The sequence below is a fragment of the Rhamphochromis longiceps genome, linkage group LG16 (assembly GCF_057381845.1).
Source record: "Rhamphochromis longiceps isolate RC_006_pf linkage group LG16, R_longiceps_female_GT1.1, whole genome shotgun sequence".
In the NCBI taxonomy this organism is placed as follows: Eukaryota; Metazoa; Chordata; class Actinopteri; order Cichliformes; family Cichlidae; genus Rhamphochromis; species Rhamphochromis longiceps.
Genome location: NC_140572.1, coordinates 28,107,652 through 28,125,144, shown reverse-complemented (window position 1 = coordinate 28,125,144; position 17,493 = coordinate 28,107,652). Strand labels below are relative to the sequence as shown.

At 37.7% G+C, this 17,493-nt stretch overlaps 1 protein-coding gene across 2 annotated transcripts; it reads right to left on the bottom strand.

Annotated features, from left to right (window-relative positions):
- Nucleotides 1-1,118: 1,118 nt before the first annotated feature.
- On the bottom strand, nucleotides 1,119-16,897 carry LOC146651321 (zinc finger protein 654-like). 2 transcript variants are annotated; one of them, XM_085383687.1, is made up of 12 exons: nucleotides 16,714-16,897; nucleotides 14,556-14,701; nucleotides 13,945-14,026; nucleotides 13,598-13,733; nucleotides 12,678-12,880; nucleotides 11,353-11,489; nucleotides 10,344-10,485; nucleotides 9,798-10,082; nucleotides 8,323-9,660; nucleotides 3,618-4,393; nucleotides 2,374-3,449; nucleotides 1,119-2,257 (listed from the first exon to the last, which is right to left on the bottom strand). In XM_085383687.1, exons 1-12 carry the CDS (start codon nucleotides 16,837-16,839, stop codon nucleotides 2,253-2,255), a joined length of 4,452 nt encoding a protein of 1,483 aa, XP_085239813.1. In that variant the 5' UTR covers nucleotides 16,840-16,897; the 3' UTR covers nucleotides 1,119-2,252. The 2 variants fall into 2 exon arrangements, with proteins under 2 accessions (XP_085239813.1, XP_085239812.1); XM_085383686.1 differs by lacking the exon at nucleotides 1,119-2,257 and having other exon boundaries at nucleotides 2,360-3,449.
- Nucleotides 16,898-17,493: the final 596 nt, after the last annotated feature.

Here is a 17,493-nt window from a genome sequence, read left to right as displayed (position 1 = left end):
ACCAAAATGTACCAAATGTACACTTGGTCATTAATTCAATAGGATATTAGTGTATTTAGTTTCACCTTGAACAAGTTTACAGAAACTATTCTTATTTAGGAGTTGAGCTTTTCTTTAAACTTAGCCTTTCATGGGGTTTTTTTTTTTTATTAATTTTTAGTATGGTGCTTCATTGTACATTGCATAGCAGTGCAATAACGTTCCATTAAGTTTCTATAATGTGTCACATCGTCTTAATTAAGATTTTCTTATCTCAGGTCAAAGCAAAATCTGACACCAGGTTGTTTGATGTCATCAGTGCATCGTATGCTGCATGTTGTTTTCTAGTCTTAGCATTTCTGTATAGTTTGTATTTGTTTGCAAAATCATTTTCAGCATTTGATTCCTGCACACTGCTGTGTTTTTGTTAAGGCTACAAGCAGCACCAAAGCAAATGGTTAAATTAGTCTCAGAGCTGGAACACACTTGCTGCATGAGTTAGAGGAATACCCTTCAGTCTTGAATAGTAACTATAACAGGACTGCCTCTGCTGGCTAGTGTTTTTTTTTTTTTTTTCTTTCTTCCCCCAGCCTGTGTGCTTGGCTATAAGAACTGCTTGGACCTAAAATGTCAGATATCGAAGTACACAAAGTAAAAAACCACATCTGATAAAAGTCAGGCATACACTGATTACTGCGTATAGACTTGAGGACACCAGTCTATTTAACAGACTGTAGTTTTTCTTTGAATGCAGCCTTCAGCAACAAAGTGCACCTTTGGCTTTACTATATTAGTGTTAAGAGTGGGAGACACTTTGTGGACTAAATTAAACAACACAAGATTTTTGTTTATAGATGTTCCCCGTTTTTTTTTTTTTTTTTTTTTTTGTTGTTTTTCCCCCCAAAAGATAATAAACATACCTCATGTATCAGGAAGATGTGATGCAAAAAACTTTTTTAAACAATTCTAATATCACTGTTCCTCTTTCCTAGGATTGACAACAAAAAAATTTACATCCCTGAATAAATAAATAAATATGCAATGTTGACCTATATGCGTATACTGAGTTTGTGTTTTCCTTTACTATACTACCTCACAGCACGCAACCTAAGCTTTAAAGCAGATCACACTAGAGGGCAGAGGTTTAGTTTGTTTATTCAAACAAATTTCATCACTTTTTTTCTTTAAGAAAAATAGATGGGGAATCAATACCTTTACAAATCCAATCTATTGACATTTGTACATATAAATAAGCAGGTTTAAGTGCATCGTCTTATATAAACATTACATCAAAAAGGTATTAAACAGATCAACCACCTGAAAGGTTCATATATGATAAATGTGAAATACTCTACATAAAGAAATGCACAATCATTGTTTAAACCAACTTAAAAGAATAAAAACTTTAAAGCAAGCTGGTACTGTATTAGTTACATGGTTTTTATCATCCTACAGTGTGAACACTGATTCAGTCTTGGCACTAACAGAATTGTGAGTAATGCATACGCTGTACAGAAAGTTTGACAAAATGAAGGCAGATTTACATTGTTTCAAATGTTTTGGCCACGGCCCTAATACATAATTGTATCGCAACTAGAGAAATTTAATAAAGGCAACCCCAGTCCCACCCAACTGCTACCCACATGATTTTCTTAGTTTAAAATGTGCATTTGTGACAGGGGTTTTAAGGACTTATTTAGAAAATAGATTTTACAGTGTACAAAAGTTACGATGATGCAGCCATCTGATATCCACCTTTACAGTCATGTCTAGTAAGTTCTCAAGTGCTCTACGATACAAACTAAGTGGTCTATGCCTCATTTGGAAGACCACAGAACATACATGTTGTTTGCACACTGCAATTCACACCTCCAATGATGAACTGTGTGTAGAATTCATTCTCTTATCCAGTCTCCAAAGACTCGTGAACACCACAGCAGAGGGAATGGGTCCATTATTCAGATTCCCGTTACCTGACAATTAGTGTATTTCCCAAATTTACATGGACTTGACAAAGTCAGCAGGTCAAATTAGCTTTAAAAAAAAAAAAAAAAAAAAAAGGTGAATAAATATTGTGTGTAGTTTCAACCCAAATTTGGTTTTTAGGTACTTTAGGTACTAGGTATTTTCTGGTTTACATCTCCTTTGCCTTAAGCACTATGACTGATCATTAAGAAAGGATTTTAGTGTTTAGTTGTCATGAAGGACCTTCCTGAGCCAAGTAACAGAAATAGCCATTCCAATTGCAGCAACTCTTCACACTCCTGCAAATATTAACCTAAAAAACAGCAAGGGGAAAAACAGTTACTGGTTGTTCAAGGTAATAAAAAACAAACAAACAAACAAAAAAAAAAAAAAAACACAGGGTCAGAAAATGGAGTTAAGCAAACTTACTTTCATCATCTGAATCAAAGCCAAAGAGGGAAGAGCACGTGTTGAGGGCTTTGTGTTTCTGCAACTCCTCCAGACTGCTGTAAGAGGAAAGGCATTTATCACAGCGATGTCTGATCTTATGCTCGGGGGCCACATCCTCCACCTGCTGCTCCTTTTCTGGATCAGGGTCCTTCTTTTTCTTATGACTCCAATAAATGATTTTCTTGGGAGCATCATCAGTGGACCTCCTTTTGCGCATTGAAAGCACAGATTCATCCAGGTAGGTGGATGGAGGTGGCCGGATGAAAGGGGCCTTAACAAAAGTTGCGTAGGAGGGATCTTCGGGCTTGAAGGTTTTGTGCTCAGGAATGTGTGGCTCTGCTATATTCTGTTGGACTCCCTCGGCCAAAGTAGAAATATCTTCAAGATCTCTGACGTTTAAAGGGTCTACCTCGACAGTAGTTGGTCTTTTTCGACATCTTTTGGTGGGAGTCGCTGAAGCAGCGTTAGTGTGAGAAGTGGACATGAACCCCTCTGAAACATTTCTTTTCACATCTTCATATCCATTGATGGTAGGTTTGGTATCATCTGTGTGCTGATCTGCAACAGTTTTCTCTGAATAGTTATCAGACTTAAGAAGATTATTGTTTTGCGCATTTATTCCACCAGTCTCACCATCAGTTTTGTTTATTAGTGTGAGATCCTCAACACGAGAGGCCTCACCATCAGGAATGGGACTCTCCTGCTGCCCCTTTTTACTCTGTAGCCATATCTCCTCGACCTTCACTCTCTGTTTCCATGGAGCTTCAGCGCTTTCCTTTATCAGTTTGCTGGGTCCCAATTCTAGCTCGTCTTTCTGCGGGACTGGGACATAGTGCCTCCATTCATGGTCATATAGACCCAGATAACTTGAGAAAAGTTTCTCACAGCCACTGAAAGGACACTGAGGTCGGAAGGGCTGGTGGGTATTTACGTGATCCTTTAATTCCTGCTGTGTCACAAAGCGCTGCTTACACTCTAGATGGTAGCAGAAGTGTGGAAGAGGACTACTGTGGCTCTTCATGTGGTCCTTATAATGCTGAAGAAACTGAATCTGCCTGTTGAGAGAGAAAAAAAACCGTGCGCAACATGCTGAATCAACTTCCCAAATTCAAACCCTTTAACTGTACATGTATGGAGTCTTTTAGTGTTTTACAATCAGTTAAGAGACCGTTTTTTTTTTTGTTTTTTTTTTAAATATCTGCAGTTATTTAAAGTTCTCTTACCTGAGGCAGAGGGTGCACTTGTGTTTGGCCCAAACAAAAGTCTTCTCTAGCACCTTGTCTTCAGTAATATGGCATTTGATAGCATGCTTTGTTAGTGTGTTGGTCATCCTCAAGAATACTCTATCGCAGGAGTCAGACGGGCACAAGTGGTATGTGATGTCTGCACCACAAGCATTTTCTCCCGCAGGCGTCTCCTGCCCCTCTTCTTCAATCACAGATGGATTACTTACAATTACCAGGCCTTCTTTAATGATTACCTGCTCATCCTTAAAGTCGATCTGTTTGAATATATTTGTGTTAGGTTTTTTGCATTTTTTGTGAAGCACAGATGTCTTCTTGATGAGGGTACGGAGGTTCCTGATGATTCGTTCTTCCCTCTTGAGATGTGACACTTTAGCTTTGCTTCCGGGTCTCTGTCCAAAAGTTTCGCCCTCAGAAATAGTCTGTTTTTTATCCCAAGGCTTACACTTATTTCCTGCATTGTCTATTACTCCATTAGCAGCTTGAGCATTTTCAATGGATGGCTCCTTATTAGAAGATTTTTGTTTGCACATTGTATCAATGTGCTCAAGAATGTGCTTTTTGGCAAAAGGAAGCTGTTTGAAGCGTTTTCCGCAGAGAATGCATTTTAGTTTCCTACTTTTGAGGTGCGAGAGAGCATGTCTCATAACATTCAAGCCTTTGTAGTCTTTGCCACAGAATGTGCAGTAGTGGGACAAATGAGAATATTGTTGAGTACGGAGAGCCCTGTCCTTCCATGTTCTCTTAACTTTTACCTGAAAAAGAGAAAAGTCAAATCAGAGCTGGAAGCAGCAGAGCATCAATTCACATTTCACTGCATGCAAAACTGTACTTCTCCTGAAGTGTATATGTGCAATCAAATGCAACCTAATATGAAGAAAAGAGAACATACTTCAAATATCTCCCTGTAATAATTGACTTTCATAACAACATTTCTTAAATTACAGTACTGTGCAAAAGTCTGTGGTCCCCAGCAGTGATGGGATTAACGGCGTTACAAGCAACGGCGTTTCTAATGGTCATTAGAAAAGCCTACCAGATCGTCTACCAGAAAGTGATTGGTGCCCGCGGGAGCGCGCGCAGCTGCTTAAGATTACAAAGCAACAAGGTGATATGTACCAGTTTTTAAATTGTGTTGATAGGCCACGCAAAAGTCTGAGTCATGATAAAGAATATATATGCATGTTTTTTCCTGAATAGTTTCGTCACGTTAACGTCTAAGGACAGCGCTAGCAAGCACTCTCTGCTTAAGACCAAAAAAACAAAAAAAAACAAACAAACAAAACAGCCCGTTCGTGTTGGTGGAAAAATGCACCATGTCGACCAATCAAAAATGATATGGCAAAATGACATTTGGTTTAGGAAGATGGAAGTTTTAGGAGTGTGTTGGGATGAAATATTATTTTACATTCATAATCTAGGTTACTAGTAGAGCTGGGCGATAGAACGATAACGATATGTATCGCGATATAACTTTTACTCGATAGAGAAATTAAGCTATCGCGATAGACCTCGCCGCTCTTGTCCTCTTAAAAAAAAAAAGGTCAGCCAATCCAAATTAAGTAGCACAGAGCCGAACCAATCACAGCCGCAGCGTCACGTCGCGTGACTTGTTACTTACAGCACAAGTGCCAAGGCACGTGTGTTTGTTTGGGAAGCAGACAGCGGGTAATGGAGAGAGCGCGTAATGGAGGAAATGAGTGTGCCGACTAGAAAAATCAACCGAGCGTGACCGAAGAGAAAACAGATGATGGTTCCAATGCCGGAGAGATTGTCGAACGGAAGAGCCATAGAAGTTCCGTAGTGTGAAGGTATTTCGGCTATTTCAAGTCTGACAAAAAACAGAGTAGCGTGCACTGTAAATTGTGCCGAAAGCAAGTCTGGAAATACAATAAACTGGTGCATGCGTCACACTGTGCGCCATATTGTTTCGGTGAAATGAATTTCTACAATACTGTTACTGTTAATTCTACTCTCTGCAGTGTTTAAATGCTTACATATACACACAGTTACTGTCCGTCCACACATACGACTCGGTTCTGCTTCTATGCCCCAGCTTTGTTTACTTTTTCCCACCGAGGCTTCTAGACTTCTGATTGGCCAACATTTCTGCACGGTTAGGAATCTAGCGCCACCTGCTGCTTTGGCATGTTCATAGCAGCGTTTTCCTACATTTCTGCCTTTATGTGTGGATGGGATTATTTTTTAAAACGAAAACGGAAAATCTCCGTTTTCAAAAATACCCGTGTACGTGTGGACGTAGCCTCAGTCTCTGACTGGAAGCGCTAATTCGTCATTCGGCTTTTGTCAGACTAAAGTAACTGTTAAAACTGTTTGAAAAGCTCAGCTATACAACAAGGAGAGATTGAGAATTTCCTTTTAGTTCTCAGTTTATTTGATATTGACAAAAGTTAGTCAGTTTTGTCTGTTCTTCTGTAAAACAAACTAAGATTTATTTTTAGAATTAATATTTTGTTTCTAAGTGGAATTGACAATTTAGTAGTCTGTTTCGTTTGTTCTATTTTGAAACTTAAACGCTTTAGTGGCTGCCTTTTGTGTAGTTTGCAATATTTGCCTTTATTTATCTGAAAAAGTCTCATGTTCCTTAAGTACATCTACCCTGTTGAACTTATTATGGGAAATAAATAGTTAAATAAAAACAAGCTGCTGATTATTTCACATTTTACTTGTGAGCAACGGCACATTTAAATCTTACAAATATAGTTATTTGGCTTATATCGTGATAGATATCGTTATCGCCTGAAATGAAAAAAACATATCGTGATATGAAAAAATCTCATATCGCCCAGCTCTAGTTACTAGTCATAATCCTTATTATTACTGTTGCATCACTTATGATTTATCATTATTATCATTTCATTGACACATTTAGTATAACTACATTATATTAATAAATAATAACACCTGAAATACCGACTTTAATATAACTACATTATATTAATAAATAATAACACCTGAAATACCGACTTTAATATAACTACATTATATTAATAAATAATAACACCTGAAATACCGACTTTAATATAACTACATTATATTAATAAATAATAACACCTGAAATACCGACTTTAATATAACTACATTATATTAATAAATGTGTCAATGAAATGATAATAATGATAAATCATAAGTGATGCAACAGTAATAATAAGGATTATGACTAGTAACCTAGATTATGAATGTAAAATAATATTTCATCCCGACAAGTGACGGCGAGAGAGACGGAGGGAGAGACAGACAGACAGCAGAAAAAGAGAGAGAGCGAGTTTTGAGATTTCTGACATTTAGCATGTTTGGAGTGTGTAGTTAATGTGTTGTCTTGTGTAGTTAGTGTGTAGTGTTGCGGATAGTTTTGTGTTGTGTGTCAGAACAACGAGGTGACTGCTATCTCCAGGTAGAAAACAGGAGTGATACACCTGCTGCTGTCAGACCTGCAGGTATCAGGCTGTATGTTCTCCTTTATAATGGACAGAAATTATTTTTTTGGAGTGGCACAAATAATTTGTGTGGCATCGTATTGAATGCAGAACAGCTGATTGTTCTGTCAATAGTTTGAAATGGTTATTTTAAAAAAAGAGAGTAAAAGGTAAAAAGCTGCAAATAACTTGTTTGCAAAACTTGTGCATAGGCTTTTAAAACTGACAATTTATATTTGCATTTAAAGTTATGAAATATGATTCAATAAACATGTTTGTGGTTGTTACAATAAAAAATATAACTTTTTCTACTCAGATTTTATGTTTTATGTCTGATTTTAGATCAATTGTGTTAATATAGTATCTCAAAATGAAAGCATAACTGTAAATTCAGACACGTGAGGTTGTGCTGGAAAGAATGATACAAAACAAGGCAAATAAATAGTTTTTAAAGGTGAAATGTAGAGGGAAAATCAAAAGTGGTTAAAATGGCTAATTATACCCTGGACCCCAGAGGATTAAACTTTTTTTTTTCTAAAGTAGCAATAGTTACTTTTCAAGTAATTAATTACTTTTAGAATCTTGTAGCTCAGTTACTTTTTTGAAGAAGTAACTAGTAACTATAATTAATTACTTTTTAAAGTAACTTGCCCAACACTGGTCTCCAGTGATACTGGGTTAACTGTCAAAACTGATCCTATTATAAATGCAGAAAAGTCTGGTCATAGTTTGAGTCATCATACAATACCATGCAGAAAGTATCTGATTGGCAGTGGCTTAATTTTCAGCATGACAATGACCCCAAACACTCTGTCAGTGCAGAAAAGTGTACCTGACTAGAAAAAACACTCAGTGGAACACTATCAATCATGGATTGCCTTCTCCAGAACCTGGACCTCAACATTATTGAATGAAGTGTAGATCATCTTGACAAAGAATAGAACAAAAGGCAACCACCATCCAAAGAGGAGCTTTGAATGTCCTGGGAGAACTATTCCTGAAGACTACTTAAAGAAACCACAGGAAAACTTGCCTAAGAGAGTTCAAGAATAGAGGTGTTCATACCAAATATTGACTTTAATTGACTTGCTAGAATTGTACAAACTTTGTTTCTGCCTGTATTTCCATGGGTGTGCATGTTTAAATAAATCACTGCATCCCTTTCCTCTTTCGCATCCCAGCAAAAAACAAAATAAGGGAGGCTTGAGACACTTGCACAGTAATGTAAATATGGAGAAATAACTAACCTCAATGTTTGTTGTTTCTGTTTCAACTGACGGATGGGGTTCCTCTTCATTGCTGCCATTAAGGTCCTCAGATGCTGTAGATTCTGGCGGTTGAGGATTTTCACTGTCAGGTGATTTGGATTTAAAGGAGTAACTGTGAAAGAGTTCTACTGGACAATCCAATAACTCCAATAGTGGACCATCAAGGTCCACAGGATCAGCTTCAGCAATACCGATAGCAGCTTGATTCTCAATGGGTGGACCTTCACAAAGTTTGGATTCCACCTGTGTTTGAGATTCCTCTTGGGATGGTTCACTTAAAGTGTTATGACAATCAAGGCCATTATGTTCTCCATTTTCTTTCTTAGGGCCCATCATCTTCTCGAGTTGATACGCTCTCTGTTCGCTTTTGATTTCAAAGGCCAAATCAGGATGTTCTCCATTCTCCTTAAAGTCTGTCATCTGCTCAAATTCATTGTCTTTCAGGTCTTTCATCTGCCTATCATTCTTAATTTCATAAAACAAATCATTATGTTCTCCATTTTCTCTGTTCAAGTGCCCAAGTTGGTTCTCTTTCTGGTCACTCATTTCAAGCTCACAGTTCAGTTGAGGCATATTCTGCTCTTTGTCTTCTGTGTCCATTTTTTTCTCAAATCCATACTCCTCCTTGTTAAGGTATATTTCATTATCGGGATATGAGAGTTCCAGTTTTGATAATGGCTTCCTTCCCCGTTTTCTCCCTCTAACTTTGACCTTTTTCTCTGTCACTGCCTGTACCAGCTCCAGTCTTGGAAGACCTTGCAACCATCTTTTCTTTTGACCTTTTCTTTTCAAAATTTTGCTCTTAACACATCTAGACAAGTATTCCCTATTGCGGTTCAGAGGGAGACTTACAGAAGAATTTTCCTTGTTAGTGTGATTGCGCCTTAGTGAGTACACAGAGTTATTACCTAAAGAGGTTGATTTGACATTGTATTTGATCTCTGGATCATCACCTATTTCAAACTCATCATCAGACCGAGGCCGTTTTCTCCGTCGTAGCCTTTTTCTCCATTTCCTCCTCTTCAGAGAATCATTATCCGACAGTGCAACACGTTTTCCAGCCTCTCCATCTACAGTTTGCTCTTCTGGAAGGTTCACAAATCCAGCTTCAGTGCAGTTGCAAGAGATGGAGTCTTGAGTGCATGACTCATTTACACAGTTACTTTTTAGTAGTTCTTCACTATATGCCTTCTCCTCTTCCATCTCGTCGAGAACAGCAGCAGTCACAACCTTATCATTCATTAACTCTAAACAATGTGTCCTAAGGGTCAGGAAGTTCCAAAATTCAGGGTCAAAACATAGGCGCTCCTTTAGCATCTGGGAAAATAAAAAAATAAAAAATAAAAAAACAACAATCATGCAAAACACAGTTGTAAACAAATCACACAGTTATAATATCGAAATATAGCCCATATCAGATAAAGTTCAACATATATCGCATCACCCCCTCTAACCTGAAGAATATGAAAGCGAACACAGGTCCGGACAGGGTTGTTGTGGGGATGCGGCTCCTGATCAGGATGCATGTAAAGCAGGGAGACAGTTCGGTATGCCTCCAAGCTTCGTTCCTGGCAAAACACAAGAAGGGCACACGCTCGACAGACCTCCAGGTCATGGGGCAGCAGGAAGGCAATTGTCTTGCAAACGAGTGACCGGGTTACAGTGTCAGCCTGCATGTCACACAGCTGCAGGGCCCTGGCGCAAAGCTCCACGCAAACTTGAATTCCATCACCACCCAGCTATTCAAAAGGAAATAAACACAGATGAATAAATCTGATTAAAACAGATATAAGAATCAAATCAAAAGGAAAAAAATATTCAATTGCCAATTGTAAATGTCTGCAGTACTTACATTTTTAACAGTTTAACCAAAGCATTTAACTAATATTTAACAGTATTAAAAACACAACTTTAAACTGTTTCTGTACACTATAGACAGTGTACAGAAACTGTTACGATTTAACAGGGCGACAAAAGATGATGCTGCAATGACATCTCACCTCTGTAGTGACCAATTTTATGAAGGGGAAGATGGCTCTGACATTGGTAGCAGAGGAGGCCAGCTGCAAGCACTCAGCTAAGAAGCCTTGTCTGGAGGGATGGGCCCTAAGATACAGTCTGCTCCAGATAAACACCAGGTCCCTGCATAAAGACATATACATCTAGTTCAGGTATGATTTTAATCAGGCAACAACTATGATATTAAGTCAACAAACAGAGAGATGCTAAAGCATTTAAAAAAATTAAATAAAGTCATGCACTGTAATGGGGTTATCACTTCAACAACTCACATTACTGCCATATTCAAAGATATGCCCTATACCCAACCCTGCATAATCTGGCTGAAGAAACTGACAGGAGAGAGACACACCATTGTAGTAAAATTGCTATTTCTTTCACTCTATAGTCAATAACCTCCTGCCCAAAAAGTAAAAATATGTTTAAAATATTTCTACTTTTTGCTGTGGCACACCAAAATGTATAATCAAATCCCTTACATTTACTAAAAAAAAAGTTCTGTCAAAGGAACTCTCTTAAGAACTCTAAGACTTCTATAACGGAGATGTTGAGAGGGACAGTCAATAAAAAGTTTTTAATAAATGTAAAGCTTTAAGATTTTCCCCCTCACAAGCGCTCCAGAGCTTTTTAGTGCCAGATACAAGGAGACTGGTCAAAAATAAGGAAAGAATAAACAAAGCTAAATTCAGAAAGGGGGCTGGAAAAAAAGACCTGCACAAGAGACCTTAAGCATGCAGTCAAGACAACAGTGCAAGCTTTACTTTCAGTACAAGTTTGATTGTCCTTGAGTGTAACAGAAACCTGAGACATGGTCCCATAGAACATATGTTAAAAGACCCAAAGATGGCAGTTTACAGATGGTACCCATCCAATCTGACAGATCATGGAAGGATCTGCAAAAAGGAATGGGATAAACTACTGAAATCTGGCCTGATAAGCCTATAGAGGGTCTGAATATTTGCTGAATCCTTTATATGAGGTCACACTTACCAGATGTAATACATGTCTCCATTGTGTAGCTGCTGTGTAAGAAAAGCTTTACACAGTGATAACAACAGCTCATCTTTTTCAACACTCTCTGTATTGCAGATTATCTCCACTGCATCACGACCATCTATCTCTGCCATCTAAGGAAGAAGTTAAGAAAATACACATATACATTTATTTATTATAAAACATGTATTATAGTTAATGTATGGCATTCACAAAGCTTTTCATTTGCAAAATGGTCACCTATTATATGTGATACAGTTACATCATATTTACTAATATACTATCCGGTTGTTCAGTCTGACGTCACTAGCCGTGTCTGGACCTAAACTCCGCTGCAGGTCCATATATCAAACGATCACTATGGCATTACTGAGAGTAGAAAAACTGTCTAAAGTCTTTCATCTTTAATAAAATGATCAGCGTTCTGCTCTACCAGGTGTAACAATTGAGTTTAACATCCAGGCATCCATGAAAACGGAATTTATGACATTTAACGGAGTTAGAAGTTAGCAGGGAGTTAGCTCGCTAGCTTCTATCTAAATACAATATAGCATGTCCTGACTGCGGGGTTTTGGAAACAAATTAAAACGTACAGCTCTGTTATCACTTCCAACATCAATGAAGACAGAAAACTAAACAGCAGTGACGTTTGTAGGGTTACTGAAGTTGGGCTAGCTGGTATATAATGATGTGCTACGTGACCGCTAGCGACACAGCTATGTTAGCATAATATAAACAAGCTAACTTTTTTTTCCACTCGATAAAAGTTAACGTGAGTGTTCTCGGTGGTCAGGAACAAATGTAATCGCATGGCAGGATGCTGTAAAAGGACCAACCTTCAGCCAGGAGAACAACTGAGATAATCCATCCACAATACGAGGTTAGTCATTCATATACTGCTGCATGGGCTGGGCTGTAGTTACATCCTAAGGTTTTAAAAACTGAGCTTAAATAAATGATTAGCGGTAATAAAAGCCGAGAGAGGTCAACAGTGATCACTGACTGTTTTAGGAGCTTTTTGAGATCAAATAGAAGAAAATACATAACATTAAACATGTTAACAACACAAAAGCCATATTAAACGCAGACTACTTTAGACCCGGAAGTAGGATCCGTCGCGTCATCACTGAACAACCGGATAGCCTTAACTATTTTCCTGTTTTGGGTTGATTTGAACATAGACTTTAAATACATAGTAGATCAACAAATAAATAAGACTAAATAATGCATTTTCCCCCCCTTTCTTATTCATCCATGTCCATTTTTAGAAACGCCTATCACTAATTCTTTCAAGGTTACTTGTTCTGCTCTTCAATTCTCACCTCCTTGTAAAGGTTTTCATGCAGCGAGGCTTTGTAGAGGCAGGTCAAGTAGGCCTGATGGAAGTATAGATGCTTTCCAGCCTCACGATTTTCCAGGCAGCTTTTAGCAAGAGCCATTGCCTCCTGCATTCGTTCACAGGCCTGCAGATATCGCACTCGCAGCTCCAAGAACACTGGCAATTCTGAGCTCACGTAGTCCTCAACTGCATAGAAGGTAATTACATGTGTTAATGTAAATCTCATGGGATGGGTATTAATATGAACTACCTGCTGAAAATAAAGTCATTGCCTATATTTATATATAAGCAATGACAGTGCAATGTATTATTAAAAACGTGATGATAGATATAATGGTGTATTGAGAACAAAATGTGTTTGCTTGGGGGTGGGGGGTGGGGGGGGGGGATGATCATGACAGAAGATGACTGAAACATTTGGTAGATTAGTAACAAAATTTGTTTAATAATGAGTGTATCGGGGTAAGAAGGGGTTGAAATGGGGTTTCTTCAAGAGGCCAGGTCAAGTTTCAGTGATATTACATGCCATTTTCTTATCGTATTCCAAGATGACATACCAAGATTCATCCCACTTAATTTCTTAAGAAGTGATTGCATGAAAAATGACTCCATGCATGAAAAATGATTTTTATACATGGAGTGGTCATCACAGAGCCAGAGAATAACCCTGATGTAATCTTTGGAAGATTTTATGCAGTGGTCCTTTACCATCAATACAAGATCTGGGCAAAAAACTTAATGCAACTCTGTAAATGTGGTGACATTGCCCAAGCTTATTTGAAACTTTATCACAACTTATGTGTGCCTCATCAAATCTAAAGGCAATGCAATGAAATATAAGCATGTATGACTTCTTATTTTGGACAGGCATTGTATTATTTCCTATATGTCACATATGCCTACCGTCGTTTGGTGGCAAATCATCCTCCTTCAGGATTCCCTGTAACACAGGATTTTCCCATGGGCCTCCTACTTTAATAATCTGCTTTACATGCTGAAGGTAGATGTTCCTGTGCCTCATGAGGCGAGTGTGGCAAATCTGCAGAGAAGACGTTCATTCAAAATCTTAATGTTATAGAAGGAAGCTGAGTTAGTCACTATTTTCAATCATAAAACATTGGTGCAAGAAGAAACTGGCAGCAGTTTTGAGACAAGTATTGTTACCTTTAGTTTAAAACTCAGCACCTGTAAAAACACCTGGCTTTTACAAAATTGTACTGTGAATTGACAGTAGGTCAGTTTTTAATCACCTGAAAAGAGTCAAGGATGTCTTTTAAAGGCTCTTCCACAAATTCTTCCTTGCTGAAAAACAGCATGAGTTCAAAGAAGCTCCTGCAAGACAATGACAGAGACATTAGAAAAATATCTCACACCAAGGTGACAACCACCAGAACATGAATGCCTTACAAGTGCTAGTTTTAAAGGAGAGGTGATCAACTCAAAATTGTGCTGCTCATTACCAAATGATTCAAGTTAAAACAATATGTGTCTTTTTCTATTTCAAAGACAGGCAGCAAATACAACTCTGCTATTCCTTTTGGACACGGAGCTCCAGCTCTTCCCAACAGATAAAAAAGGGTTCCATGAATTTATGGTTCACCTCTATTTAAGCTACAGCCTTTAAATTTTATCTGAAAGCATCAACAAACACTGATTTACAGAAAATGTTCTGTACTATTTTCAACACTGATTTTTCACAGTATCTGTCTCACAGTTTTGTTTTAGAAATAACATTTTATGTCGTGTCTCTGCTAGGCAATTAAGAATTTTCGAACCAAATACGTGGGTTCAGCTATTCAAATAAATTTATTTACAATCAATACAGCACATTAAAACAGCTTCCAGTGAACATTGCACTTACAAGGCCAAACTGCTGAGAACATACTGGATGTGCTGACAGTCATCTGTAAAGGCAGTGGTGGCTTTGGTAAAATTGTAGAGTGCGGTCCGCAGCACCTTCAGTTGCGGGAGAGGAACTTGCCATTGCCCTGTGTACTCCTCAACAAGCTGTCCAGGAATGAAACAGAAATGTGAAAGACTTAAATGAATCCTATGCATGACAGCTAAAAGCTGTATGTTTTTCATCCCACATCTAACACAGTTTACAACAGAAAGGTTTACGCTGCCAAAAGTTAAAAACAAGTAATATATAGAAAATAGTGATTTGATATGAAATGGTGGAACTCATTATCCGTCCACACTGCACATCAGAGTACTAATGTTTTAACAATACACTACGATCAAAACCAAGAAGAATTCTAACTGAAATTGTTTAGATAATAAAGACAGCTGGTGGATGTGCTGTGTGAATATGAACACAAATTGGATCTTAGAACCAAAGTATAAGAACGTAAATAAGACACACTGTAACACAATCAAATAGAAATGTTCATTAGAATGCACATTTCTATTTGACATCTCCATTAGACATTTATTGTATGGATGTCTAACACATTTGTTAGACCATCACCCAATCTAAGGTTTGTGCCACAGCTCTCATAACTTAACAGTATTCATAATTATCAAAAAAAAATAAATGTTTCTGTAATGGTTAATCCACAAGTATGGCCAAACTCTTTAATTGAAATGATATTTTGTAATGATAAAATATAACTACTGTTATCCTTGAATTTTCAAATTTAGCTTGTTGGTCCAGTGAACCACTAGTGCACCTGAATCAAACAGGCTCTCCTCCACACAGTGCTCATTTATAAAGCACAAGCCCAAACAGGTGGATTTTCCTGGTTCAGTGCAGCTAGCCAACAACAAAGAACCACTAAGTGGGAAATGGAGAGTGAAAATGAACAGTATATCCATGTTTTGTTTTTAAAATAAAAGTCATTGCTACAGACATAGGCAACAGTGACCCTCATACACTGCTTTATAGTTTGTACAAGGTTATTAATTCTGTCTCTAGTTAGCTAACATATAGGCACAAGTGGTTCTACAGATGATCTAAAAACTGAAACTTTAAACACTTATTTCCTAAATCCGCTTTCAAAATAGTGTTAAATCTATGACCATTTGTAGAGTGAGATTCCATGGTGTAAATTAGCCTTAATACGTTTAGTGTTTCATGTCCACTTTAAAACACAGTTTTAGATTACTCATTTCGCAGACACTATAAACTTGTATTCCGTATTTTTTTTTCTTTGTTTTAACCATGTGTATTAATTTCAGTTATACATCATACACCTTTGAGTATAGGTACCATGTGGTAGTTACAGTGTGCCATTTTATTGAGGGATGTTTCTTTTATCCTAAATGTGAAGCATTTTCGCAACTGCGTGTTTGTAAGTATAAGTGCTATAATAGTAAAGTTAATCAACTTTATTAAATTGTAAACTTTAAGTACAGCTACTGGTGGAACTTATGGATTAATTTACGCAATTAAAGCTCCATGCTCTAGGATAGTTAAAAGCCAATTCATCCGACTAGCTATCCAAACGTTTGGCTCCCAGATAAACGCATTCCAAGTGTGTATATGTAAAACAGAGTACTGTTATTCTGGATAGTGAAACAATTCAGTTGCGATTTGGCAGTCAGCTATGGTATTTTTTTCACTTCGAGGGCACCTTGCATTGTGAAAGGAAACCACGCTCCTGCTTTTCCCTAAAAATAACTTACCATTTGTCAGTACGTACGTCTTTTTGCATTTTTATCAACTGATGTCAACTCTAGGCAGCAAGGGTAGAAACTGCTCCATTTCCCTCGTTCATCAAACCTTGTTAAGCCCACAACGTTAATTAGCTTAGCTTTACTATCTAGCTATAAAGCTAACGTCAAACAAAAAAAACAAACACTAATACAAAAATAAGACACCCAAAAGTCCAGTTCGTACCTGTAAACTCTGACTAACTAATTCTGCTCTGTCTCTGATGTGCTATGCCTCCGCCTTAAACACATAACTGCATTAAAAGAGCTGCTCAGGGGCTAGCATTAGCTCTCAAAGCTAGCATCGTTAGCGATAAACAAACGCCGACTCCGTAAATCACAGGATATAAATTCACCCGACATACCTCACAAAACTCAGAGCAATACTCTTTGCTCTTCAGTGACGATTCGCCGCTGCAGTGTTTAGCACACAACGTGTCCAGAGCTAATTCAAGCCCGTCTGTTTCCAAATCACTTTCGTTGTCCGCCATACTGTCTGCCGTATCCAGCGCATACTCAAAGTTGCCAGGTTGGTAAGAAAGCGTCCTCCGATTCCTCACGACAGGATACTAACTACTTGGCAACCGCGCAATTATCCTTGTCACTAACCCTTGTACGTTCCTTGTACGGCTGTTGCCAATAGGAAATCCGGTATGAAAGATGGTACCCACTATGACTTAAAATAGTATTAAATAGCTATTCACTTGTAATAGGGGACTTTGCATAAATCAGTATTTCTTATATAATATATATTACATGTCAGACTCATCCAAAAAAAAAAATTGTAAAACGTGGCTTAAATAATAACAATTACCCACATTTATGACAATAATCTTTCTTTTTTTTTTTAGAATTCCTAATCTAATCCTTAGCATGCTGCATCATCAGACAATACATTTTTACAGCTTATTAAGTGAATCTTTAATCACAAAGAGGAATTCGGTTAGAAATTCATAATTAAAAGAGAAGTGAGAAATGTCATTAATTAAAATAATACCTGTTATTTCAATAGGAAGAATGCAGAATGGGACTTAGTCCTACTGCACAGGTGTTATTCACATATAGGTAAATATTACTTCTTCTTTTTGCGGCTGTTCCCTTTAGGGGTCGCCACAGGGCATCATCTGCCTTCACTTCACCCTTTT